General features: G+C 35.7%; 1 protein-coding gene across 28 annotated transcripts in view; it reads left to right on the plus strand.

The window, feature by feature from the left end:
- Positions 1-25,797, plus strand: part of CLASP2 (cytoplasmic linker associated protein 2) — a 154,817-nt gene that overhangs the window by 124,493 nt on the left and 4,527 nt on the right. For 17 of the 28 annotated variants that reach the window (XM_054193581.1, XM_054193591.1, XM_054193575.1 and 14 more), the window contains 13 exons: positions 462-706; positions 1,349-1,412; positions 6,464-6,627; positions 7,814-7,892; positions 8,044-8,094; positions 13,259-13,402; positions 17,319-17,462; positions 17,896-18,002; positions 18,817-18,970; positions 19,418-19,646; positions 24,104-24,297; positions 25,113-25,241; positions 25,505-25,711. In XM_054193581.1, the coding sequence (XP_054049556.1) occupies positions 462-706; positions 1,349-1,412; positions 6,464-6,627; positions 7,814-7,892; positions 8,044-8,094; positions 13,259-13,402; positions 17,319-17,462; positions 17,896-18,002; positions 18,817-18,970; positions 19,418-19,646; positions 24,104-24,297; positions 25,113-25,241; positions 25,505-25,711 (1,911 nt within the window). The remainder of the gene's footprint in view (positions 1-461; positions 707-1,348; positions 1,413-6,463; positions 6,628-7,813; positions 7,893-8,043; positions 8,095-13,258; positions 13,403-17,318; positions 17,463-17,895; positions 18,003-18,816; positions 18,971-19,417; positions 19,647-24,103; positions 24,298-25,112; positions 25,242-25,504; positions 25,712-25,797) is intronic. The other 11 variants (XM_054193579.1, XM_054193595.1, XM_054193601.1 and 8 more) reach the window with 1 other exon arrangement.

The raw sequence follows: 25,797 nt of genomic DNA on the forward strand, positions 1-25,797 counted from the left end.
TAGAAACTATTTTCCTTCTTCAATAGTTTTAATATTTTACTATTAACATGCTTGATACAAAGTAAGTTAAAATGGTAGAATATGTGGGTTTAGACCTGATTCTTATATTCGGTAACCTATATAAAGCTATTAAGTGAAATAACTAACTTTCAATATAGTCTTTATGTCACCCTATCATGCAATTTTATGGATTTTTACAAGTAAACCTTAAGTTGAACGTTTCATTAAACGTATGTCTTCTCTGCATTTGCTTTGCTTTCATATTTGGAATGCTATGCAAGCCATACTTCAATATATTTTTATTAACTGGGTTTGACCTGCTGAACAGTTGGAGCCATTCGTCACTCCAGGGAGTAAGGGTCACACCAATTATTTGAACTGTTGGTCTTTCTACTGGTTTATGGGTATGTATACTATCACTTTGAAAATCAGTACTAATGTGGGGTGTTTCTGTACAATAGAAGAAGCCTGTGCGAAGAAGATATGAGTCCTATGGGATGTACTCGGATGATGATGCCAACAGTGATGCATCAAGTGCCTGTTCAGAAAGGTCCTATAGCTCTAGGAATGGAAGCATACCAACGTATATGAGACAGACAGAAGATGTGGCTGAAGTCCTAAATCGCTGTGCCAGCTCCAACTGGTCAGAAAGAAAAGAAGGCCTTCTAGGCCTGCAAAACTTATTAAAGAACCAGAGAACTTTAAGGTAAGAAGACACGTTAATAGAAAAAACGTATTATTTCCGTGTTGAAGGGAGGCAAGGGAAGTAGGAAAGGAGGATAACGTTCTAAAGAATACAGAGAGTTGGGGAGAGGGAAAGCATGGTGTGTGTCTGTGACAGTAAGACAGGGGAAGGAATGAGGAAGTTATTGTCACTTCTGGCCACTAGTGTATAGGATCTGTTTACAAAGCCCAGTTTAAGAAATGGAATTTAAAATCAAGAGAATTCTTGCAATACAAAAGATTCCTAAAGTGCTTACATCTAGTATTGATGGAAGGCCTTTATTTTTATTTATTTATATTATAATTTTTTTTAATTGGGTATTTATTAAGAAGAAACTGTTTACTACTAGCTACTAAGAATGTTTTTTTCATTATCTGCTCTGTTAAAAGTAGTTGGGAATAGTATAATATATGAATGAGTTTAAAGAGACATTTCTAGGTTGAAAGTCTCGTTTTAGAGAAATTCTAAAACATTTTTATCCACGTTCTAAAGAAAATACTTTTCTCTACTTTAATAGATTATTTGATTCAGCACTTACAGCTGATGTCACTGATTACTATGTGCATTAGTGTTCTGGTGGTGCTAGCAGGGGAGTTGACTAACGTATTGTTGTCACTTTGACAGTCGTGTTGAGTTGAAAAGGTTGTGTGAAATCTTCACAAGAATGTTTGCTGATCCTCATAGTAAGGTATGTTTAGGTTTTTCTTACTTCCAGTACATGTTTGAAAACATGTTTGAAAAGTAAAAGTTAGTTTCATCTTAAAATGCATTGAAATAGTTCAACAGTTTGTGCTCAAAATTTGTAAGTATTTTTAAGCTGTCATGTTGTTTTACAGAGGCCACTTCAACATGAGTAATGGTTTTCTCTCAAGTAGAAACAAAAGACTCTGGTGCAGTGATTTAAATCATAAAGAAAGTGGACTAAATGGTACACGATGAGTTTGATGAACTATACCAAATGTGTTTTGTTTATTTTCCAGGGTATTTTGTATTATCATAGCTTATGATGTCTTCATTGAATTTCCTAGATAGGGCTGGCAGTTGTGACTGTTGAGTAATTTTTACATCATTGTTAGTAATGATGTAAAGCAGGTAAGGTGAAGACTATACTTCGGTGTAAAAGAAGATGCGATGTTTTATTCACTTTTACTTAGGTAAAGACCCCATACGGATGATATAACAAGGAGAATAATCCTTCTGTTTTCTGCGGACATTAAAATCTTTTTAACTGAGTTACTTTGCTTGATAGTATTTTTACGGTTTTTGTGGGAGGTGGGTGTCCTGGTGGGTTACTAGTACAGCTTCATATATGCATTAATTTCCCACAGCAAAAGGACTGCAGGTAAGGAAGGAGCTGAATAAGGTTATAATGGTATCACGTAAAAAAAAATGTAACTTCATATTCTGTTTGAATTATAGGCTTGTTTGGAAGAAAACTTACCTTTTATGTTGAGTATAACATGTCCCACTTTGTGTCCATATTTTGGAAAAGATAAAATGGTAACCCAGAAAATTCAGGGCAAAGCAGTTATTTCAGAAGTATTGGCTTTTCCCAGCAGAATTCTGAAAAATGACTTGGATTATGCAATATATTTTACATTATTTTAAGTCTTCCTTATTGCTGCAGTGGAAAATTAAATTCAGAGTGTTAAGAAGTCTTGACAGGTTAAGTCAGCTTAGTTAACACTAAGTTAACAAAACTTAGCGTTCATCTGTCCCCCTTATTTTTCTTTCTGGAAAAAGTGACTTAGCTGCTGCTATCTGTGACACCATGTATTTTGGAAGAAACTTGCATTGCACACAGCAGTGTGAATATCCAAGTTGTTCACATACTGCAGAAATCCAGAAAAAAAGACTAAATCCAAGCACTTATAGAGAAACTGAAGACGACGTTACATAAAAGGAACAGTTAAGTCAGAGGAGAGGAAAGAAAATTATTGTTAAAATATTAATGGTTTTTAAGTGAAGTAATAAAATTGTGAATAGTAGCTTGGTTTAATTTTGCTTGTTATTGTGTTAAGCAATATTGCAGCTGTGCATATATCAGAAGTACTCTGGAGATATTTTTTGTAGTGAGGGAGCCAGGGAAGGATTATGAAAATGTTCCAAAATTTAGTTGTAGGTGTCAGAAAAGCAGTTTATCTTTTCATTAAGCCTTTAGGAATGTTACATTGAATTATTCTAGTTGATTGTTTTGTTTACTGGACATTCTGCCATAAAATAATGTTGCTTTGATTTTGAACGTTTGGCCTGTGTTATAGCTCATGTGGTACACCTGTGCCGGTCACTGAAACCTTGAAACCTTGCCTGCTTTTTGGTGTTGCAATACTATTAGTATTTATCAGTATATGATCACAAGGATCCTTTAAGGGTTACGAGTTTGAGCTGTGAATTTTGTATCACACATGTATGGCTGCACAAATCTCATCTTCGACTCTTTTCAAGTGTCTGTAGGAATTTTTCTGTCATCTTTTTTGTTTTTTTGAAGGTTTACTTTAACATGATAGCTGGATGTAGGGAATTGCTTAGAAAAAGAGTAATATCATTTGGAGGAGAAAATGGGAGAACAATTTGAAGGATATGCCAAGTGCTTACTTTTAAAATACATTTGGTATCCCAATAAAATTACTAAATTTATCATAAAAGTTTTGAAATACCTTTTTTGTTTTATTTTGTTTTATATTCCATACAGGAACTTTGTATTGATGGCCACTAATTTGTGTGTTTTTATCTTTTTCCCTTTTTTGTTGTTTTTTTGTTTTGTTTTGTTTTTGTTTTGTTTTGCATGCTGTCCCCTGTGTTGGAACTCTCTTTAGAGAGTAAGTTGGTTCACTATTTGTTGGAAGCCTAACCTTACTTGCATGAATGTGCAATTAACCCTTTTTCTCTATTTTTCTTCCCCAAAGAATTCATGCAGTGTCAAGCCTTTTGCAATCATAAAATGCTATATATAATTATGTAAACTGTGGTAAAGTTTCGAGATGTGCTTTATCTACTAATTAACTGACATTCTTTGGTTATGCATTCCTGCTTTATATTGTGGTGGTTGGCACATCTGAAATAATTCACATTAAAGGTAGATCACTTATGATTATTTTCATATCTGTTTATTTTTTCCACTATCAAAGTATTAAAAACTTCAACTTTAGATGCTTGGTTTCAGAATTTTAATTTACATCATAAAAATGGAAACTGCAAAAATTGCAGTACCCACATACATTGTTCAACATATAGGTGGTTGAGTTCCATTTTCCATTCCAAATTCATCCTTTACCTTAAATGCTCCTACAGCCTTCTTCAATTGTTCATGCTTTGGCCTAAGACAAAATGGTATGATTCGCTTTTTTTTTTTTTTTAAATACAACAAAATGACTCAACTTATTTGAATTTTCTCCAGACATTCACTGTGGTAAAGCTAAAATCAAACAAAGCTTGAAAACAAAATTGAGTCCTCAGTTATGTGTATTTTTAACAGCTAAAACATTGGCACAGGATCTTTAGAGTACTTTTGCCATAGTGATTCATAATTCACTTCATAACGATTTCAGATTAAACCACTTTACATGTTTTAAGTATCATAAGAAGTCCACATTACTCCATCAAATAAGATGTTGTAACCAGTTTGTTCAGCTTGCACATTTTAATAAAAGATGTGTGTGTCCGTGTCTGCAAACTTGAAGTAATAGGTACAGTTTCTGAAATTCTGCTGATCTGTATAGCTTAATTTGAGGGGTTTTAAGTAAGATTCTAAGACCCCTAGTGTAATCTTTGTAGCACCAGAAATTTTTTTGTTATTTGCCTAAGTCCAATATATTTTCCCTTTATTTTAGGACTGTGAAATCCAAAGACTGTTATATTACAAGACAGAAAGTACTTTGGTTTTGCCTAGGTCTTATAATTGTGCCCACTACTTGTGCATCCACAAAGTGGTATATTGTTTCAGTTCAGCCAAATACAGAAGACATTTCTAATCCCGAGCATAAAAATTTCTTCCCACTACTGGGAGGGTAATTTTTAAACCTCAGACTTGCATAGAAATCCGGACAGATAGCAGAAGAGTTAGCAATTTAAAATTTTTTTTTTATTATTATTTTTTTTTACAATTTCCAATGTAGTTTACCCCAACAGAGAAGTCAATTAAAGTATCTTATCCTGATGGGCTTTATGTTGAGTAGGATTTGTATTGTTCTAACACAGCTTTTCAGTACTTAAGATGTCAATTAAAAGATTCTCCCTGGTCTTTATGAGATCCTGAAAGAATCCGATTTTATTTTTTTATTTCTAATGTAAATTTTAAGGCACTTCTTTTGAAGATACCTGTATGGATTTTTTCACTTTATGATGTGATTTTGCTTAAGCTGGCTTGATTATCAACATGAAAAGAGATCTAATTTCCTCAGCGATGAAGGCGTGCAGCAGCATGCTCCAACTCCGCCATAGCTGATCAGTGCTGTGGAAGAAAGCCCACTTCCACGAACTGGTTTCTGCCGCCTTGTGAGGTATGATCACAGTTTGGGATCATCCACTCTCACAGGCAGCAGCAGAATTCGGCCTTATGACAAGCCAGATCAGCCGCAGGAGGATGTGAGGTTCCAGCCCTTCCTCTGCAGTAGCTATTTCCAAACCTTGTACACATGTCCTGCATACTGAGGAGGCAATATCTCGCCAACCTTCTTTGCATCATAGCAGGAATTCTGCTCCTGTACCCAGCTACATGCTGGAGCTGGAGTGCATTGAGAAGGTTGCGTTTTCAGCCCAAACATGCATTTTTCTTGTCAGAGAAATGGGAAACCCATTGGCCACACTGGTGTAGAGCATATACATCCTGATTTCACCGTAAGTCTTGAAAAAAACCACAAAATCGGTGAGATACAAAAAATGCTGTTTAAACAAAGTTACCTATTTGTCATGCCCTGCTTTACCCCTTCACTCCAAAAAGCCCTTCTTCCTGGTCTGAGTACTGAGGTTACTATAAATACAATAAAAATATATGTTTTTTTTTAATGAATGCAGTCTTTTCAACATGATTTGTATTTATTGTATTCCATGTTATTTGTTGAAAAGAACACAATGGATAATATGTTTTTGAAAAGACAAAAGTAATTCCTTGTTTTAAACACCTGCCAATCTGAAATGTATTGTGGGTTTTTTCCCTACTCTGGTGAATAATTTTGTGTTTGGACACCTGCAATAGCAGGAGAATCTTGTTTTGTTCCACAAACATCTTATGCAAAGGAATTGGCAAGCTTTCGTGATTTTGCAGTATTTAGTAATGCAGATATTTACAGTCAACATTTTCCTGAAGAATTGTAGCAGCTATTTTACTTCTAGAGAGAAAGTGGTTTTGTAGTCTTCGAGGAATATGTCGAATCAGTGTAATGATAAAGGTTGAAAGGGTAAAAAATTAAGTTTTACTAAAAAAAATTGAGGTTGCGCCAGCCATCACAGTAAGCATTTCTTTTCTTGATGAAACTGCATGGAATACCTAATTGTCAAACTTCTACAGAAGTCGGCTAACATTTCCAATATACTCTTGTATCAAAATCCAATGAAAAAGCAAGACAGATTTCTTTTTTTTTCTTTTTTTTCTTTTTTTTTCCTGCTTGGCTGCCAAACACTGCCTTTCTCTGCCTCTGATTCCCTTACTGCTTTCTTCTTTGTTTGTAAGTTCAGCATACGTCAGTGTCATTTCCTCTTTTGCCCCATCCTACCCTCTTTCCATCTTCTTCTGCCTTTTAGGTGTTCAGTATGTTTTTGGAGACATTGGTGGACTTCATCCAGGTCCATAAAGAAGATCTGCAGGACTGGCTGTTTGTACTGCTGACACAGCTGTTGAAAAAAATGGGGGCTGATTTGCTTGGGTCTGTACAAGCAAAAGTTCAGAAGGCACTTGATGTCACAAGGTAATGAGTTCTTAAAAAAAAATAATAGTAATAAAAAAACACTGGAAAAAAAAAAGAATCCAAACCCTCATGCTACTTACAAGTTTTTACGGTTTTTTTTAGGGGGCTGTGAGATTCTTGGAAAAATGCAGAGCTAATAACAGATTGTGAAACTTCAGTAAACCCTCCCTGCTTAAGCATTTTGGTTTCCTAAATGATTCTTAGTTGAAAGGGTTTGATTCAGTCCTTAATGCTGAACAATTAATATGATATTACTTATCTGATTCCAAAATGTGCATCTGAGCTATGTGTGTTTGTTGTCTTGCCTTGTGTTCAGTGGTGCAGTGCTTATGTTTGAACTTTTTTATTTTGATATGAAAATACTGTTGCAGTATTCATCTCTCGGTGTCAGCAGGCTTTTAGGGAATTATGGCAATAATGGATTTGCTTTCAGTCTTCCTTCCACTCTCCCCAGAATTCACTAACAGCTTGATTCCAAAATGATCTTATGTGATTTTGGGGTCCATCAGAGCTGCCCATCCCCGGCCAGTTTTATTTCCAAATAAAAGCTAGATTTTTAAGTAGAGTTGAGAGGGCTGTAGGACTTAGTTCTCATCCTCCATTCTCTGAAGTACGGGACAGTTTAAGAGGTCTAGGCCTCCGCTGAACCTGTTCATGTAGCAGATCTGCTGTGAGATCTGGGAAATGGGTATGGTGTATGGTGTGGGGAGAGAGGGAATATGATCTGCTACGCCTCTCCTTTGCTGCTGCCGCAGAGCCCTTGAGGGTCGTACCCAGAGTGTGGAATGCGGGAAAGCGGAGACAGCCCAGAGCCGAACAGGATGGTTCAGAGAAGTGTGCAGGAGGGGGATGGTGTACACCTTTAGCAGCACTACTACATATTAATTTGAGGATTGTATAAATTTAAAATCAGAATACTACCATAATGTTGTTACATTATTCCTTATTACTTGAATTATCTGTTTTAGCTATAATTGCATCAAAGCATGAATTTCTTAAATTTTGTCCTTTACATGCTAGGTGAATGTTTCTGAAAGTCATACACAATATCAACAAAACTGGTAGAAATTTTTTTCTTTTAGAAGTAGCTTTTCTTTACTGAAAAGAGTGAGGGCTTATTTAGTGCCTCTCAACAGATGTTAAAGTTTCATGTAACTTAACAGGATTTTATTTGTTTGTTTTACAGGGAATCATTTCCAAATGACCTCCAGTTCAGTATTTTAATGAGATTTACTGTTGACCAGACCCAAACACCTAGCCTGAAGGTAAGAATTTTCAAGCTTGCATTGCAAACAAAAATCTTCATTGAAAGACATTTGCTTGTCCTTATGTTTGAATTTGGATTGTTATTTTTGTTTTGGTTTAAAAAAAAAAAAAAGTTTTCAATTAGTGGATTTTGTTTTTGTAAACTTTCAGACAGTCAAGCCAGCACTACAGGACCAGCTTCGCTCTTTTTGGAGCTCAAAGGTTTTTGTCTGAATTATTGTCTTTATTCTTAACCCTATGTCAAACTCTTACAGTGTTTCCAATAATTTTTATTTGAATGCATTCGTATGCTGCTACTAACCTTTGCGAGAAACATTAAGCATGCAGATGTTCAATTTTAAACATTACACTAGTATGAAAATGTTTGCTGCAAGAGAGATCTAATAAAACCACAGTATAGTAAAAATGAGCAACAAAAATGTGGCCGCCTAACATCAAGCTGGTTATGCAAACTCACTCTGTCAAGTCTTTTCTAATTTTATGTTTGTGATTTCCCAATCGTGTTTTCCTAGTTCATACATTTTTCTTCCTGGGTTCAGCCTGATAGGTCTTGAATTAATTTAAATTCTTTTAATACTAATATGAACTTGAGTTACTATATTAAAAATCAGCTCCCTTTGTAGTACACTTTTCTGAAAGAAGTGTGTAGCTTTATAATTACACACATTTTTACATAAGAATCTGTAGTCCATAGACCTGCCGGTATAACTGAAAAGTCAAAATGTATTCTGTGGTACATTTGCAATTCCAAAGAGAGTTGATTTTAGGATAAATGCATCAAATCCTAAGAAGTGATGTAAATGGGGAAATAACAAGCATACGATAACTGGCATTTTCTGCTCTATCCTGCACGAAATATATTTACATAGTTTGATATCGCACAAGAATATGACTTTTCCCAAGTTATGTTGAACATAAAGTCACATGAATATGCCTTTTTTGTCTACAATACAGTAAAACTTACATTTTTAAGCTTTTGAGGACAGTTGATACGTTGACCACTGTTGCTTCGTAGAGCTGTGTTAAAAAGGGACTGCTGTCATTTATTGAACACAGCAAATGAGGTAGTAAAAATCAGTTTGTTGTTTAAATAAATCCTTGGAACAAATTGGGCTTGGTTTTGTGTTACTTGATTTTCCTCCCCAGGGAGGTGAATTTGATGGTTGAGATTTTCTTTTTTTCCGTGCAGTAGTATAGCTGTTAAACGCATATTGATCATGTTTCAAAGTTGAGAGTGTAGATTTGGAACGAGACATGGATTCCTACTAGGCTGAGTTGGGACTAAGTTCAAGAATATTGACTATGCAACCAAAAGGAATTAAGAAACCTGAAACGCTTAATGGGAAGACATTCTGAAAAGAGTTTCCACTATTTGAGAGAGGCTTCTGAAATCAAGATTTTGGCAAAAACTACCTCCATAGAAGAACACCTGTTAGTTTGAAATAAGATCAAGAGTATTTAAAATGAATTTTTGGGACAGTAAAGTGTGTAACTTGTTTAAGAGAAGGTAAGCTTCTTTCCAGAAGAAAGTGGCATCTACCCCCAACTTCCATCTTTATGAGGCAACTACAACTTCAGGACCCAGACAGTAAAGTTATTGAACATAAATTGCAGAAGTATCTATTTAATATCCACATTCTTGAATATTTTGTCTAAATCCCATCCTCAATGCACTCAGATGTCTAACAGATTAACTGATAATCCTAGGGCACTACTCCATTTCTTGAAATCTTCAGCTTTTGTTCTCTTACTCTGATAAATTATTATTTTGTTGCAGAGTGTGCCTTTGGGCTAGGTACACTGAGAAGCAGCATTCACTGTGATAGGAAAAGTCACAGAAAGGATTTTCAGCATCCTTAAAGATGGTCAGATGTAAGAAGGGATGATAGATAGAGATTTGTTACGTGGAAGGATTCTCTTCTAGGAATGACTTTTCCTTCTGGTTTTCATGTGGTAGTAGTGAATAATCATCATCCTTTAGAGGAAATTGTCATTGTTGTTCTTACACTTACAAACACGGCTAAGTCTTGGACAATAGAAGTCAAGTTTTTAGAGTGGCCACAGGGGTGGGTTTGGATAGCCAGCCAGTAAGAGGACCAAACACAGAGAAGATACAATTCTACTGACCTAATCCGTGGAGGATGTAGCATGGTGTATTTTGCTGTATCTAGCTTACTTTCTTTTGCTATAATTTTATATGTAGGTGTGGTGAACTGCTGAAGCACAGTTTAGAGGTGGCAGATGCATGTATCTATTTTGGTGAAATGTATGGATGGGCATAGGAGTCGATTTTTTTAGGGATATAATGTATTAGGCTTTATTTTTGCGGGTGCGGAACATATGCTTTCTAAAGGATGGGTGTTGTCCTGAAATACACTGCAAATCATTATTTCATCTTCTCAGGTTGAATGTGAAATGGCTCAGACTCAGTGAGGAATAGATTTAAGCATTGTGAGAGAAGTTCATTGCAAGTTTCTGAACTCTTCTTTCCTTTGAAAACACTGATTTGTTGACAGAGGGTTTTGCTGCACTTCATCAGATTTTTTTTTTTTTAAGTTCATGCTAACATTTGTGGGTTAAAAAAACCCCAACCAGTCAATGACACGGATTCACAGAGATGAGAGCCCTTCAAAATTCATCTTGAGTATGTATTTTAATCATTTGGTTAAATAATGGCAGAGGTAGTCATTCCTAAGTATCCAGTGACTTAAGGACAGACACCTGGGATGTGGCAATCTGAAAGTCTCTTGGCATGATTCCTTGTATTCAGTCAGAGTAAGGCAGAGTAGAGTCTTCCATATCCCAGGAAAACACTGTAAGAGATGGAGGGGTTTTGTGGTTTAAGTAAAGCAGCTTCTCTACATTCCTCTCTCATTTTTTCTTTTTTCCTCTTACATGAAATGTTTCTTGTGTCATGCTGTGATGCAGCAAATGAAACTCTGTAAATCTCAAATTTTTCACAGGACAGGAAAACAACTCTCACTGACTGTGTAGCAATATTTCCTGCATCTGTGGAGGTAGTTGCACATAATGTTGTGACAGAATTTGTAATTCCCTTATTTGTGAAGGATGTTCATGAAGCACTTTAGTTCTGTTGATGTCTAATTTTTTTTTTTTGTGAGTAATAGCGCTAATTGTGGCTTGATCTATATTTCAGCTTGCTCACTACAACAGTGCTATTCTTAAACAAAATGTTTGTGTTAATATGCTCTACAGGAAAAGTGTCTCGGTGTTTATAGTCCAGAAAAAGTACAATAAATTCAACCTAGAAGAGTACAAAGAAGGTCAAGACAGTATTAAACAACTTCTTAGACAGTGCTTTCAGATTAACAGCAAATATTCATTGTAAGAATTCCTGGAGCGGCTTTCATTGCAGTCAAAAATTGTTTATCTCCTCTCAGAGAGATTAAATGGATTGTCGAATAGGGCTATGTTAGACCTTTTATTTCTAAATCTCAAGTGTGTACATACTTACAGGAAATAGTGGTAAAAATACATCATAAGTAAATTTGCTGCTATTACAGAGTTTATTTCAGAGTGTATATTTTACCCATAATAATACTGTCTCGTTATATTTGATCATGGAAAGGCACCCCTTCAAGAATTTTGTTTCTTAAAAGCAATTTGTGAAAAACACTCTTTCAAAATAGCTGTCAAACTTAGCTTTGGGTATCTGTCTCATCGTGAAAAGATTTACTAGTGCAAACTCTTTCCATTCTTCTCCTGTTCAGTGCTCTTCTGTCCCCTGAGAGCCTCCATCTTTCCAGGAGTCTGTGCGATTTACTCTGTGGGAGTAGTTTAAGCACTAAATAGTACTGCTCTCTCAGATAACAGAACTCCAGCGTTTTTTCAATGGGAGAAATGCCTCTGGACCTTCTAAGTGTTAGAGTTCTTAACAGTAATTTTTTTTAAGGAGTGATATTTTATATATTTAAATCGTTAAACAGTGAAACACAGTGGTGATGTAATGGTTTCACTTGGTAATCTAGAAATTTTAACTTTATTACTTTGTATTTGGAAAACCACGTAGGTTAAGGTTTATTGCTGCTAAGATGTTTGTGGTTTGGGTTTTTTTTCCCTGTTAAAGAGCGTAGCAAATAGTGTGGTTTTTACTGCAGTTGTTGATACTGATCTGCATGATATGAAAGTCTTCAGCTGTTCCTTGTTATATAACTTTGGGGAAGTCGAGCTTTAACAGCTGCTGTGGAAACGAGGTATTCATTGTTAGTCTACATGTATCAGCTATCCCTAATGTCTATGTCACTTAGTGTTGAGTTTTTAATAGCTTCAGAGTTTTGATGACCAAGGGAAATTTCTAAATAGCTTTGCTCGGAACAGTTGTACTACAAGGTATGAAAAATAAAAATACACCCAGAACTTATTTTCTTTCTGGTTATGGTGGACGTAGGTGGTAGGTATTTCTGGTTCACTGTAATTATTAATGGAAATAAAAGTAGCTATGCTAAATTGGTGACCTAAATAAATGTTCACCACTTTTGTTGACGAGTTGTGTGACAAATCTGTGGAGCAGCAGGAGTTGAGGAGATAAATATTTAAGGGAGATAGAGGCATAATAGACCTTTGCCCAAAGATGTGCATTGGTGCAGTTCTGGAGAAACTAGAGAGAAGCTGCAGCCTAAGATGTATAAAACAGAGATTCTGCGTAAGGCGTAGAGGGAGTTAGTGGAGTAGGAGGATGATGCTCAGATAAATGAAGGGAGTAAAGCAGCTTTTCTGTCCTCTTGGTAAATCCACGTCTCTCTCTTCTAAATATCTTCAATGTGCACATGACCCCTTTTAAGTCTTTTGTAGAAATTCCGTTCCACACCTTTGTAGTATTTAATTAAAAGATTCATGTGGTTTATCCCCAAAGATATTGACTGCTGAATGGTGGTGTTTTATAAAAGAATGCTGAGTGTGAACTACATGGTAGGAACTTACAGGAACTGATTATTGGTCCATCAGATGATGTTCATTTTTTATTTTAGTACTAGAAAAATGTTCTTAATAATTCTGAATAATTATTTAAAATCCTGAATATTCGTAACAATTCTGAGTACTTTGGTTTTCTTTTTGTTAAATATAAGCATCTGCATATGCCGCGATTTGTGTATCTTTTAGTTCCTACCAGTGAAATCTAAGATTTCTATTAATATTTGAATTTCTGTGGAATAACTGCCTTTTTGAAGTGTTACATCTGTTTGTAAATTGGTTTATTATATAGAGTTTTATATCAATGCTGAAAAGATGTTTAGTTTAATTGGAAAAAAAGATATTTTAGGGAATGAACGCTTTACTCTGTGAGCACGCTTGTTCTTGCAGCACACCATTTTTATTGCCCACCTGACTCTGTTTCTCTTTGCAGGTCAAAGTTGCAATCCTTAAATACATAGAGACTCTTGCGCAACAGATGGATCCAGGAGATTTTGTAAATTCAAGTGAAACTAGGTTAGCAGTGTCTCGAATCATCACCTGGACCACAGAACCTAAAAGCTCAGATGTTAGGAAGGTACGTTCGTTAATGTGTGCTTAGAATTGCAGTACATTCCAAGTATCTCAGCAAATTAGAGACGCCAATATTTCTTGCCTAAACAAAAAAGTGTTATTTTTCTTAAAAGCAAACTTACTCTTTCGTAGAGAAAAGATACTTTTATGTCCTTAGAAAACACACCTAATTTTTCTATATAAAGTGTCAGAATTTGCCAAAAATCGTATATTTAAGAATGTTTAAGTAAAAATTTAAAATTAACCCATCTTGAAACTCTCTGTTAAGGTTGTATTTTTATGTATGTTAATATGTTGAGATTATCTCGCACAATACAAGGAATAACTTTGTTTCAAGCACTATCTGGTATTAAAATCTCCCCAGTGGGCATTTTCTATACAGTTTTAGTATTACTTCAGAGACTACCCTCTGTGATACTAATAGCACATTTCTAACAAGAGTGGTAAGGTTGGGAGCAAACTCGGTTCAATCTCTGTTGGATTTTCTCAAGTCCTTTGTGATTAACAATAGATAGGTAAATAACTGTTGACCCTTGGACAACAAATTTTGTGCTTTAATAAGATAGTATCAAATGTTTGTTCTTGTAGTGCTGCAGTTCCAGTGCAAAACTCCCTTTTCCATATAACTATTACAAAGTGAAAGTTAACATTTGTGAGCTACGTAGATATACCAGGGATACAGAATAACCATGAGAAGTGTACCAATGCAGCTTTTGGAAAGGGTTTCCTCCAATTATAGAAAGCAAAAATCTTTGGATTTTGTTTGCAGTTTGATGGAATGGAGTTGCTGTTCTGATTGTCACCAGCCATTCTGTCCTAGCTGCTAACGCTTTTTGAATGCTAAATAAAGATTTGCTTTATGGCTCATAAGTGTAAGCATCTTTGACGCACAGAGCTAACTCTTCCTTTTTCTCTGTTTATTTCTGCAGTTTGAGGAGTTGGAACAATTTATTTGTTTATATTTCCTTTGCTATTTTCAATTAAGTTTGAGTTTTGGCAACTTCATTTCTGGAAACAGTACCAAAACTTCCTTTCTTTAGGAGGGATTTTTTGTGAGAGACAATGGAGAGAAAATAGTGGAAGTTGTCTCACAAACTGTGCAATGTGAAGAAAACAAAAATAAAAACAACTTCCACAGCTTCTTGATATCTGGCATGTTTGTAATATGTAATAAAAAAAAACATAGGAGAGTTAACAATGGACATAATGTTTCTATCTTTCACTTGCGTAACTTCATGAGTATGAGGATTATATCCTATGAACTTTTCTTCTTTAATACCATTCCGGTGACATATATAAGACCGTAAAACGGGAGGGGAATTGAAGCAGCACTATCTTGTAAATCGGTAAAGTTTTAGTACTAAGACACGTGGCAAGCTGTCTTATCTGATGGTTCATATCTCTAATAAGCATTTTATGTCAATAAGTAACTGAATCATGGAAAGACTTGCCAGTGAGTTTTATCATCTGGAACACCTTAATTATATGGATTTTTCTCATTTTATTTTTTCTTTCCATAACACAGTTGTTAGAGGCAAGTAACTGCCAAAACCCTTTAATAACTCTTGAAAGTAAATTTCAACAATAAGTAGTCAAAAAGTTATTCTGATGGTATAAAGTGTTTTGTTCTCTTAACAGGCTTCACAGCATGCTATCACAGGCTTTTTCATTTTATTTATTTTAATGAGCTTATAGCACTTAGTATGATTTCTTTAAATTAAAAGGTTTTGTCAGCTGTATTTCTGTGCAGTTGATGGGTTTGGGTTTGTTTTTCTTTCATTAGTCTTAAGTTGGGCACTCAGTACAATTCAGTGACATGGGACTTCTTTCTGGAAGCTGAAATTTTATGTTTCAGAACTTAGATTTCTTCTGAGATTAGAATTCTCCTGAAAATAATCAGATTCTTGTTGGAACTCTTCTAAGAACAAGACAAAATATTTCTAATCCTTATTGCAGACTTTTAAAGATGTTATCTGTATGACTGGACTTAAATCTCGAGAGAGAGAGCTTATGCTGAGGAAAAGAAAAACCTCCAACTACTCTAAAATGCATTGATTTATTTTTTTGTCGAGAGAGAGATAATAGATAATTGCATAGTTGAAAACCTGTCAGTATCAATTTTGATACTTCAGGTTGAGCTTCATTCTGGGCAGACTTGATGGTATCTGTTTCTATCCTGGTAGGACCCTGGACTGTCTATTGTGTTCTCTTATTGGCAGCTTAAATAGATGTAGCGTTATGGAGTGGAGACATGGATAACAGGAGAGAGAAAGGAAAGTGGTAATTCCAAAGCCCTTGTTCAGTTGCAGGATTTGTTTGGGTTTTGCTTTGTATCAATTTCTGTTAAAAGACTGACCTTAAGAAAAAACAACGAAAAGAGAAACATTAAAGACAGATTGTAGAGGGCATTCAGGGTGTTGACTTGAAGGGAAGGCTATCAGAGGGAAAAGGGAATAAAAGTTAAAGAAAACAGCCAGTCACGAGTATGCAAAGATAATTCGTGGTAATCTAACATGTTAATATTTTTTGTCATTAAACTTGATACTAAGACGTGTGCTGGTATGTGTGCTCATACCTTGGCTTTCCACTTTTAATTAAAAAACGCTACAGTTCATTGCTCTGGAAGCAAAAGGAGGGAAATAAATGTCTAAAAGAATTTCCTAAACTACTTGCTTGAAGTATATTGCTGCTTAAGCAAGCTGCCTATCATTCTGTCTAGCACGAGGCACTGGTTCTCTCCAGTGCATGGCAGACCTTGATGGTGAGCTGTATAAACTAGACATAGTTGGTTAATCTTGGAATCAGAGTTTCATACTATGAAGAAACTAGTAAACAATTCCAGAGAACTTAATCTCTAGCCTTTCATTGCGTGTGTTAGTTTAGTTTCTATCTTGACAGGTTTGTTAGACTATCTAGTGAATATTCATCAAACTGTACAAACATTACCAAGTCATGCAGTCAGTGTTCCTTTACTAGAGAGAACTCAACCATGGTGTAACTTACTGCGTTGCTTCGTCAGTAAAGAGCTCTGATTTTTGATTCAGATAAATAATGTATAGCAAAACATGCTGTAGGGTGATGTTAAAAACGAACAGTTAAAATTGAGGGTGTGGGAGGTGACATCCAGTAGACTATAAACTCCAGTATTTTAGCTGACTGCATATTCTAAAGGCAAAAATTGTTCTTAACAGTTTTCATCTTCAGAATATATAGTCAGCTAAATTATTCCTTATGATGTTTACCTATCTTTTAAAAAGGTAAGGGAAGCAGGGCAGGAGGGGGAAGGTTCACCAACTAGTTTGGCTGTAGGATAAGTTATAAAGAATATGAAGTGCTGTGATCACAACTCAATATCAAGACTCTCATTCCACATTAGGGTATCTGACTTTTGGGGGGTTTTTGTTATTGTTTGGGTTGGGTTTTTTTTTAATTTCTAAAGCAATAACTGTTCCTTTTCAAGCTGGTGTGTTGATTATCCATCATCTGTGATCACCACTTGCAGAACTCAGGAGAAGGAATTGCAGGCTTATTCCTGCCTGGTGTGTTCCATTCCTTTCTTCAAATTTGTTCCATTTGCTAAATGCTTTAAAAGCCGTTTTGAGAATTCCTTCAGTACTTTTTTTAGTAAATAGGTATCTGGGGTCGGGGAGTGTTGAGGAGCACATTTCTGAAAGACTGCTTGTTAGAATGATTGTGCCAAGTGTAAGCTTGTTGTTGTATGCCTGGATTTATCAATACCTAAACTTCCAGTTCACCAGAAAGTATAAATTTCTTTTGTTCACATCTGTTACTACCTTTATGCATGCCTGATCAAGACTTATGTCATGTTTTGTGATTACCACTCATTATAGCACCTCATGTTTATGAAATTACTTTAGAAACTCAAATTAATGTCTTCACTCTGTATTTTTTTCTTCTAGGCTGCACAGTCAGTGCTGATTTCCCTTTTTGAACTCAACACTCCAGAGTTTACAATGCTATTGGGTGCTTTACCAAAAACATTTCAGGATGGAGCCACAAAACTTCTCCATAATCATCTCCGGAATACAGGCAACAGTGGTCAGGTATCTACACCTCTCTTGTTATTCTTTCTGAAGTTACTGGTGTTTTGAACATAAGTCCATTTCAGTAGAGTTATTTGTGAGAGCAAGAAGGGTTGGTAGAGGAGGGAAAGCAACCCAAATCCGATGTAGAAGTCTGTCTTAGTAACAGATATCACTCTTTATGGAATGACTTTTCTTTTTGTTCCAAAGAATGATAAATTTCTAAGTCTCTGTTGCTTCCAAGTGACTAAATAAGTTTAAGAGTAGTTTATCTTTTACTTTACTCATTTCAAAGTTACACCTGATTGAACTTACTAGTAATTGGTTAGACAATCCAAAAAATTAAATAGAAGCTCTTTAAATGTTTCTGGGCACTAGAAAATAAATGCAGTAATAAGTTAAAAGAGCAGCTGAAGTCCTACTGGAGTATCTCTTCTCACCTCTCCTCCTCCAGGGATCAATGGGAAGTCCTTTAACAAGACCTACTCCACGCTCCCCAGCAAGTTGGTCGAGTCCTCTCACTTCCCCAACCAATACATCACAGAACACTTTGTCACCAAGGTAACGTAGACTGATGTTGCTACAGTTCTGCATCTGAGGCTTCATTACATGTTATCCAAGAAGGGTAACCCCAACAGTGAAAGCATGGAGTGAATTTTGCACAAAATGACAGATGCTGAAAAGTTAATCCCCCTCCCTCCGCAGAACGACAGCACAGTGAACTGCTCTGCCTCCCTCAAAGGCCTGACAAGTTCCAGGGCTTTCCTGAGGTGGGCAAGGGCTGCGGAAGGGCTGTGCTTGGAATGCAAACGGATTAGCAGGAGGAGGAAGGAAAGTGTTCATCTCTAACAAATGTCATCAAACCAGACTTAATATTGGGAAGACTGATAAAGTAGTAGTTCATAAACTTTCTGGGCTTTAATTTTGCATTACTAAAGTTGCCGGTGAAGTGGATTTTGTAATTCTGCTTTTAGGAATCAACTTACTGTGAAAACTTTTGAGTTTTATCAGTCCTCCTTACTTTGGAACTTTTTTCAGAAAGACCATAAAAAGTCCAAGTTGTTTCATACTCATAGGAGTAAAACAGAGCAAAAGAGGATTGTTTCTTCAGGCAGATGCTGCTACATAATGTAGCCCTTCCCTTAGCTAGCTACTCCCAGTGCTTTCTCTGTCGGTGACAGTACACTTACTGAGATATACCATAGTACAGTTGTGCTATGTGGAGGGCCAGCTTTCTTCCTTAATGTGTTTCAAGAAAACAATAATTTCATTAATATTTCTTGAGTCTCTGTAGTTCCATGCTAATGTTATTTAAAAATATGGGGTCATAAACTAAATCCATCTTAATTCCTGTGTCTTTCTCTGTGGCCCCCAGTGCATTTGACTATGACACTGAAAATATGAATTCTGAAGATATTTACAGCTCTCTTCGTGGAGTCACTGAAGCCATTCAGAATTTCAGTTTTCGTAGTCAGGAAGATATGAATGAGCCTGTAAAACGAGATTCCAAAAAAGATGATGGCGATTCGGTGAGTATTTAAACTCAGGGCATCTCAGTATCAGCAAACCAAGCCAATGACTGATTACAGATGATAAAGTGTCTTTTTCAGGAGGTTTATGTTACAACTTCTGAAATTTTCACTGCTACATGCTGTCTTTTAAGCTGCTGTTTCTATGGAACTTCTGCCTTCAGATTGTTGAGCTTGCCAAATATGTATATACTTAAACATGTTTTTAATTACTTAGCATCAAACTTAGTTAACGTTTTTTGGACTATGTATACTTTTTTTTTTGTAGGAAAGCAACATGTATGGAACTGTTTCTAAGACTTCTTATTTGAAGGCTTGTTTGAAATTTTTGAAATTTGTAAACTTTGTGAAATTTGTAAGGTTTTGCTACATAAATGAATTATAATGTAGTTAACTGAAAAGTGTAAGTGTATTTCATATGCTCGTATGATATTTCTTTTCCTGCAGATTTGCAGTGCCTCTGGAATAGTAGACCTACGAGCAGGAAGTGGTGTGAGCGATACAGGCCGAACAGCTCTTGATAACAAAACATCATTGCTCAACACAATGCCTCCCCACTCTTCGCCACGTTCACGAGATTATAACCCGTACAATTATTCTGATGGTATCAGTTCATTTAATAAATCTGCTTTGAAAGAAGCCATGTTTGATGATGATGCAGAACAATTCCCTGATGGTAAGCTTCAAATTGCATTCTGTGCCTGAAGAAAGATGGTGAGATCTTCCATCTTTCAGTTCAGTTCCTGAATTTATTATTAGCAATATATGTATCACTAGTGCTGCTTCTTTGAGAGGTTTATACAAATACTGTATTTCGAAATAGTTTATTTGTTAGTAATCCTTTTGAGTGACATTGTTGGATTACTTGGTATTTGTAGAGATTAAGGGTAAAAATGAGATAAATGCTGAACTATATTGTGTACTTCTGGTAACACATCCTGTATTGTCAATATAAATTTACTTTACTTACTCAGATTGCTTTATGATTGAAATTTTAGAGAGGGGGAGGGAGATTTACAGCAAGGAAGTAAAACTGGATCAAGCCAGTTTGTGAATTAGGTGAAAGGTTAAGTATTTGTTAGTAATATATTTGTATTTGAAACAGGACATTGGTGTTTTCTATTGACTAAACATTCTTTAAAAAAAAAAACAACAAACAAACCAAAACAAAAACCAAACAAAAACAGCTTTTTACCAGGAAGGTGGTTCATTTAACCCATGTAAATCTAGGAACTTGGGCTGTTGTTTTGTAGGCTTCTAGAGCTTCTTTTTACTATTTCTCAGTATATCTTTGGGTAATTTTTTTATATCTAAATGTTGGGAAGGTTCCAAAGTATCACTACTATCATTATTTTCAATAGTAGTAGGTGGTTTTCATAATCTGGTATTCATTGTTGTTGATATTTCATGTTCAGTTATAGATTAACATCAGGTTTTAAGTAAACAAATTTCTTAATAATGAGGGACAAATAAATTCCCCCCCTTCTTGCTATTTTGCTTCTGTCATCCAGCAAAGATGTGTTTTAGAAACTGTTGAAAAACAAAGCTATTTTCTGCCATGGTGTTTTATTAAGCAATTCTGTAATTTGGCTTTTTAATGTAAACTAAAACCAAATCCAAATAAAGTTCATTTCTCTTTGTTTTCTCTTCTGCTCAGTGGCATATGGCCAATTATCTTCTGAAAAAGATTGAAAGGAGAGGAAATTTTTAGAAATCGTGACATGCAAATATCAGTAACTAAATACCTTTGTCATCCACACACAGAGCCAGTTTATCATTGAGATTCTGTATTACAGGGATCCTGTTGTTGCATGGGTTAAGCCTCTTTATACCTTCTGCCAACATATTTCTGGATATTGCATTAAACCAAATGCAATCTGTGCTGCACCAGCATGTTCTGGTTTTGTTAAAAATCATGACTAGCTGGAGTGAAGCATCCCCATCCAGTACTAGTTTGTCCTGGCTGGAGGAGTATTGTAACGTATTATTTAGGTCTGCTCTTTAATGCATCTTAACAAAGTACTTGCATTCACTCCTGTGTTCACCCTTAATTTTTACTTATACCATATGCATTGTCATTTGTGTGTTACTTTTAGAATTTCATCTAAGATAGCTTTGAAAAAGTCTACATGAAAAAAAAAATACATTAGCAAAATACTTCATGGCTACAATTCCTCAGTTAGGAGTTTCATGCTTTTCTGATAAACCTGAAGCACTCTGGTGCTGAAGAACGTTAGATTTTAATTCTCGGAAACCCTTCAGAATTGCTGTTACCGACAAAGTCCTGTTTTTACTGGAGTCCCAGCTATCCTCTCATGTGCTACTAGGAGAAGGATATGGAAATACAGGTCTGGATGGGAAAACCTTATCTCCTGATATGGTCATGTCAACAGCACTGAGGCGTGAAGGTGTATTTGCAGATGGTTTGTCTAACAGTTGAAAGTTTCCAGTAGAGGAGGTGCCACAGTGTACCCCACATGGCCATTTGAGTGTTTTGCCTCTTACATTAAAAAGGTTTTCAGAGTAACACCCTAAATCTTCCAACCACTAGCACCCTTTTTTTTCCAAGGGAGATGCTCTTATCCAAAGCATAGGGAAACCTGGCGTTCTAAGTCACTTCCAGACACCTTAAAAATCCACAGTCTCTGGTTGAAAAGCAATGTTCCTTTTAAAAGCTTATTTATTTCAGCTTACTTCCATGGATTGCGTTTTCCAAACAGCTTCCTTTTTACCTGACCCTTTGTGTGCGGGCTTAAGATTTCTGCTTTTGTCTTGCCTTATATTTACCATCTTTTTTCTTTCAGACCATTCCTCTGATTTATTGTGATAATTTTCAGGTTTTATCTTGTTCTTCAGAATGCTTGCAACTGCTCTTAAATTGATATAATCTGCAGATTTTATAAGTCATTTCCATATTCCTTTGATATCATTAACAAAAGCATCAAGCAGAACTAGGCTCTGCACAGACCTGAGCAGGGACATCACTTATATCCTCCTAGATTAATAGAAAACCACTTATAAGTCCAGTCACCCTGCAAGGGATTCATCAAGTTTTGCGCCCACTTTGTTGGCTTTTTTGGCCAACGACTGTGTTTGCATAGCTTCTGTAGTAAGATGCTGTGGGTGACAGTAGGAAAATCTTAACTAAATTCAGGATATACCTGCATTTTCCCCTTAAAACCCCTACACTGTTTATCCTGTCAAAAGGATATTATTTGATTTGTTTGAGAAGAACTGTTCTTCATCAAATATTTATATCTCTAATGCATATTTTAATTAATTCAAACAAAGGAGTTGTATGTGCTCCTCCTCACTTGTGTTTTTCTTTCTGAAAAAGAAATTTCAAGATAGAGTTTGAATATGACTTCTTTACGCTTCTCCATTCTTATCTGGAGAATGTTTGGAAATGAAACAGCGGGTGCTAAGTCATACATAGGAATGGAAGGTAGAGGCTGTGAGGGCACATCCCTCTTGGTTGTCTTCATGTTTTTTAGGAATTCCATCTATTTCCTCCACTAATGGAGCTTCTTTCCTTCCTTTATTCCTGCATGGACATGGCTGCTACATTCTCCTCTCTTTACCCCTTCCCTTCATATGCTCAAGTTGCCACTTCTTTCATTCTGGTACTTCCACAGTGAAAATAACTTTATTCAAGCAGATACAGGTAGTTTTGCTAATTATGCGTCAATATGCATTCCCCAAAATAGCATTTACTATAGCTGTAATCATCACAGTTTGGTAGAACAAGTGTAATAGTTTTGGTAAAGAAAGTAATGATCTTGCCTCTGTAAAAGTGATTGTCCATTCTGCTCATCTGTACTGATTAATAACTCACCTAATGCAATTTCAGTCTGTCCTTTAGGCAAATATTAATGATCCATTTAGAGAGTCTGCAAAGCATGCATTAATATAGAGGCAGTAGAAGTGCTTGCAGAAAGAAGTTTCTGTTTTCAGGGGCTTATGCTCCTGATTATTCATGCAAAACAATGCAAATAGGAATGTTGGGTAGTTTCTAACAGCATGTTGGGTTTTTTTTTAAGGTAACTGGTGTGTGATTTTAAGATACTTGATAAGTGGTATTCCGCTTTTACTTGTTTCTTTGTATAGTGCTTTGTACAGCATTTATAAGTTACAGTATTGAATATAGTAATGTAAGATATTCAAGGGCTGTGGTTTCTCAGTATATGACCTAATACATTTGTTATGGAGAATGTATTTCATGCGTTAATAAATGGAATAATCTAAGGAAAGATGCAACGCAGGAACATTTGCATTTTATGCCAATACTTTAAACCTTTTTCCAGAAAAAAAAATATCTGTGTTTCTGTTAATTTATCTGATAGTCTCAGTGCAAAGATGGAGGCTATATGCTTTTCTTTCTTAAAGGCTAAATGGGTCTTGATGATGGAATAAAGGCAACAACTTGATATTTAATTTTCATTAAGACCGTTTGTAAGTTTCCTGACTGTTTGCAGATCTCTCTGTTTACAGTCCAGTATTTACAAATTTGAGTCCTGTTACTAATGCATTTTTCCATAATCATGGAGTCTTCTAATCAAAACCAAAATCCAGAGCCATCGCGTAATGATCGCTGTTGAGAATGTCTGTGGGACTAATGGCCATGGTCTGCTTCTATTTCGGCTATTTTGTACCAAGCACCATTCTTGTGCATTTTTTTAATCCTGTTTGTGTTAACAGCCTAGCTATTGCTGTGGAACCATGGCTTACAGAAGCCTAAGCAATTCTGTAATACTAACAGAGAAAAGACAAATTTATCATTTTGGATGGGAGGGTCATACGGAAAAGGTAGCATTTTGTGTATAGATCAGATTTGAAAAGATGCAGAGTAGTTATCACTTGGGTATTGCAAGCATAAAAACTCTTGCAGTAAACTAGCTTACAGAGGTTTTTTTTGCAGCGTCATTGCAGGGTTTTCTTTTGGTGATTGTAAACTTGTTCAGCGATGTTGGCTGCATTGAAAATGCAATTTTTGCAGATAAACTTGGGGAAAAACATAAAAGCATGATAGAAAGTCAGCTAGCCATCCTGGAAAATATGCTGCAGTTGTACAGCAGGCACTAATATTTATTTGCAATGATCTGAGAACTGTGTTTCTGTGTTCCTTTTTGACAGAACCTCCTATGGACCATTCTGATCTGGTTGCGGAGTTACTGAAAGAGTTATCAAACCATAATGAGAGAGTTGAGGAAAGAAAGGCTGCCCTGTATGAGCTCATGAAGTTAACTCAAGAAGAGTCTTTTGGTGTTTGGGACGAGCACTTCAAAACAATACTACTTTTGCTGCTTGAGACACTTGGAGATAAAGAGGTAAATTCAAATTAATCCAGTCAAGAATGTTAACAAAGCACATGGTTTTCTTTCAGTATCTTTGAAATTTGTGTGGGTTGTAGGAAGGGCACAAATTACAATTAGTCTTGAAAAACACATAACTGTGGAAATACAAAAATGGCATGAAGTCTGAATGCCCTGATGGTGAAAAGAGCATCAGTAATACTTACCTTCTCAAGTCTTCTTATTTGTCAGTTCTCATATGATAGATTAAATGAAACATTTTTCACTGGGATTCAAAGCTTATCTGTTAATAGCCCCTGGTGGAATTTAGAATATGAAAACGTCATGTGTGGCAAAGGATTTAAAAATATATTTCTAAAATACAGTAACACTCATTGTGTTGAGACTGAGTTCTGTGTAATTGTTCTCTACAAGGGCCATGTTTTTGAAATTACTGAGAATCAAAAGGACACTAATACTTGCTTTTGACTTAAAAAAAAAATTGTAAAAAAAAAATTCAAAAATGTATTTGCGTGATGTGATGCTAAAGGTTTTATCAGCACTTGTGAAGAGTAAAATTGTTTGCAACTTAACTTCTGGGTACCGTAAATAACTCGCATTAGCAGCATGTTTATGATATACCACCTGATTTATCTGCGGAAAGAAAGATCAAGAAGAGTGAGAAACTGAAATTTTTTTTTTTCTAGCTTTATTTGTTAACACTAGGTTCATACTGTATGTATGTGTAGAGCATAATCTGGTATTTTTCCACTATGAAGGACTTTTCTTGCTATTGAACAAATGTTTGTTTAAAGATACATAACTTATTTATTTCACTATTAAATCTTTAGCATGCAATTAGAGCTTTGGCATTAAAAGTTCTAAGAGAAATTCTAAGAAACCAGCCGGCAAGGTTCAAGAATTACGCAGAGCTCACAATCATGAAGACATTAGAAGCACATAAGGATCCTCATAAGGAGGTTAGTAATCAGTTATTCTGTTTGTCTGAGGTTTTGACAAATTACTGCAAAATGAAACAGCTGTCCAAAAAATGTTTGATAGTCAGATCTTACTGATGAAGTAATCTGTTTAATAATCAAGCATTTAGCTGTTACTAGTTGACATGGGTATGCAAGAAAAAAAAAGAACTGCAGCTTTATAAGCTCTCAAATGCTTATTAATATCAGCCCTAATAACAGTTGCCTTGGGTGCTATTCTTATTTTTTATTTATTCTTTCAATAGGTGGTGAGATCTGCTGAAGAAGCTGCTTCCATGCTGGCCACTTCCATTAGCCCAGATCAGTGCATCAAAGTTCTTTGTCCAATTATCCAAACTGCAGATTACCCCATTAATCTGGCTGCAATCAAAATGCAAACGAAAGTCATAGAAAGAGTATCTAAAGAAACCCTTACTCAGCTTCTACCAGAGATTGTGCCAGGTCTAATACAGGTAAGGAGAGAAGAAGGAAAAAAAAAGGCAAAAAAAAAAAAAGGGGTGGGGGTGGGGGGAGGGGAAGGGAAGGGAAACTGTATGTA

The sequence above is a fragment of the Rissa tridactyla genome, chromosome 2 (genome assembly GCF_028500815.1).
Source record: "Rissa tridactyla isolate bRisTri1 chromosome 2, bRisTri1.patW.cur.20221130, whole genome shotgun sequence".
NCBI classification, from domain to species: Eukaryota; Metazoa; Chordata; class Aves; order Charadriiformes; family Laridae; genus Rissa; species Rissa tridactyla.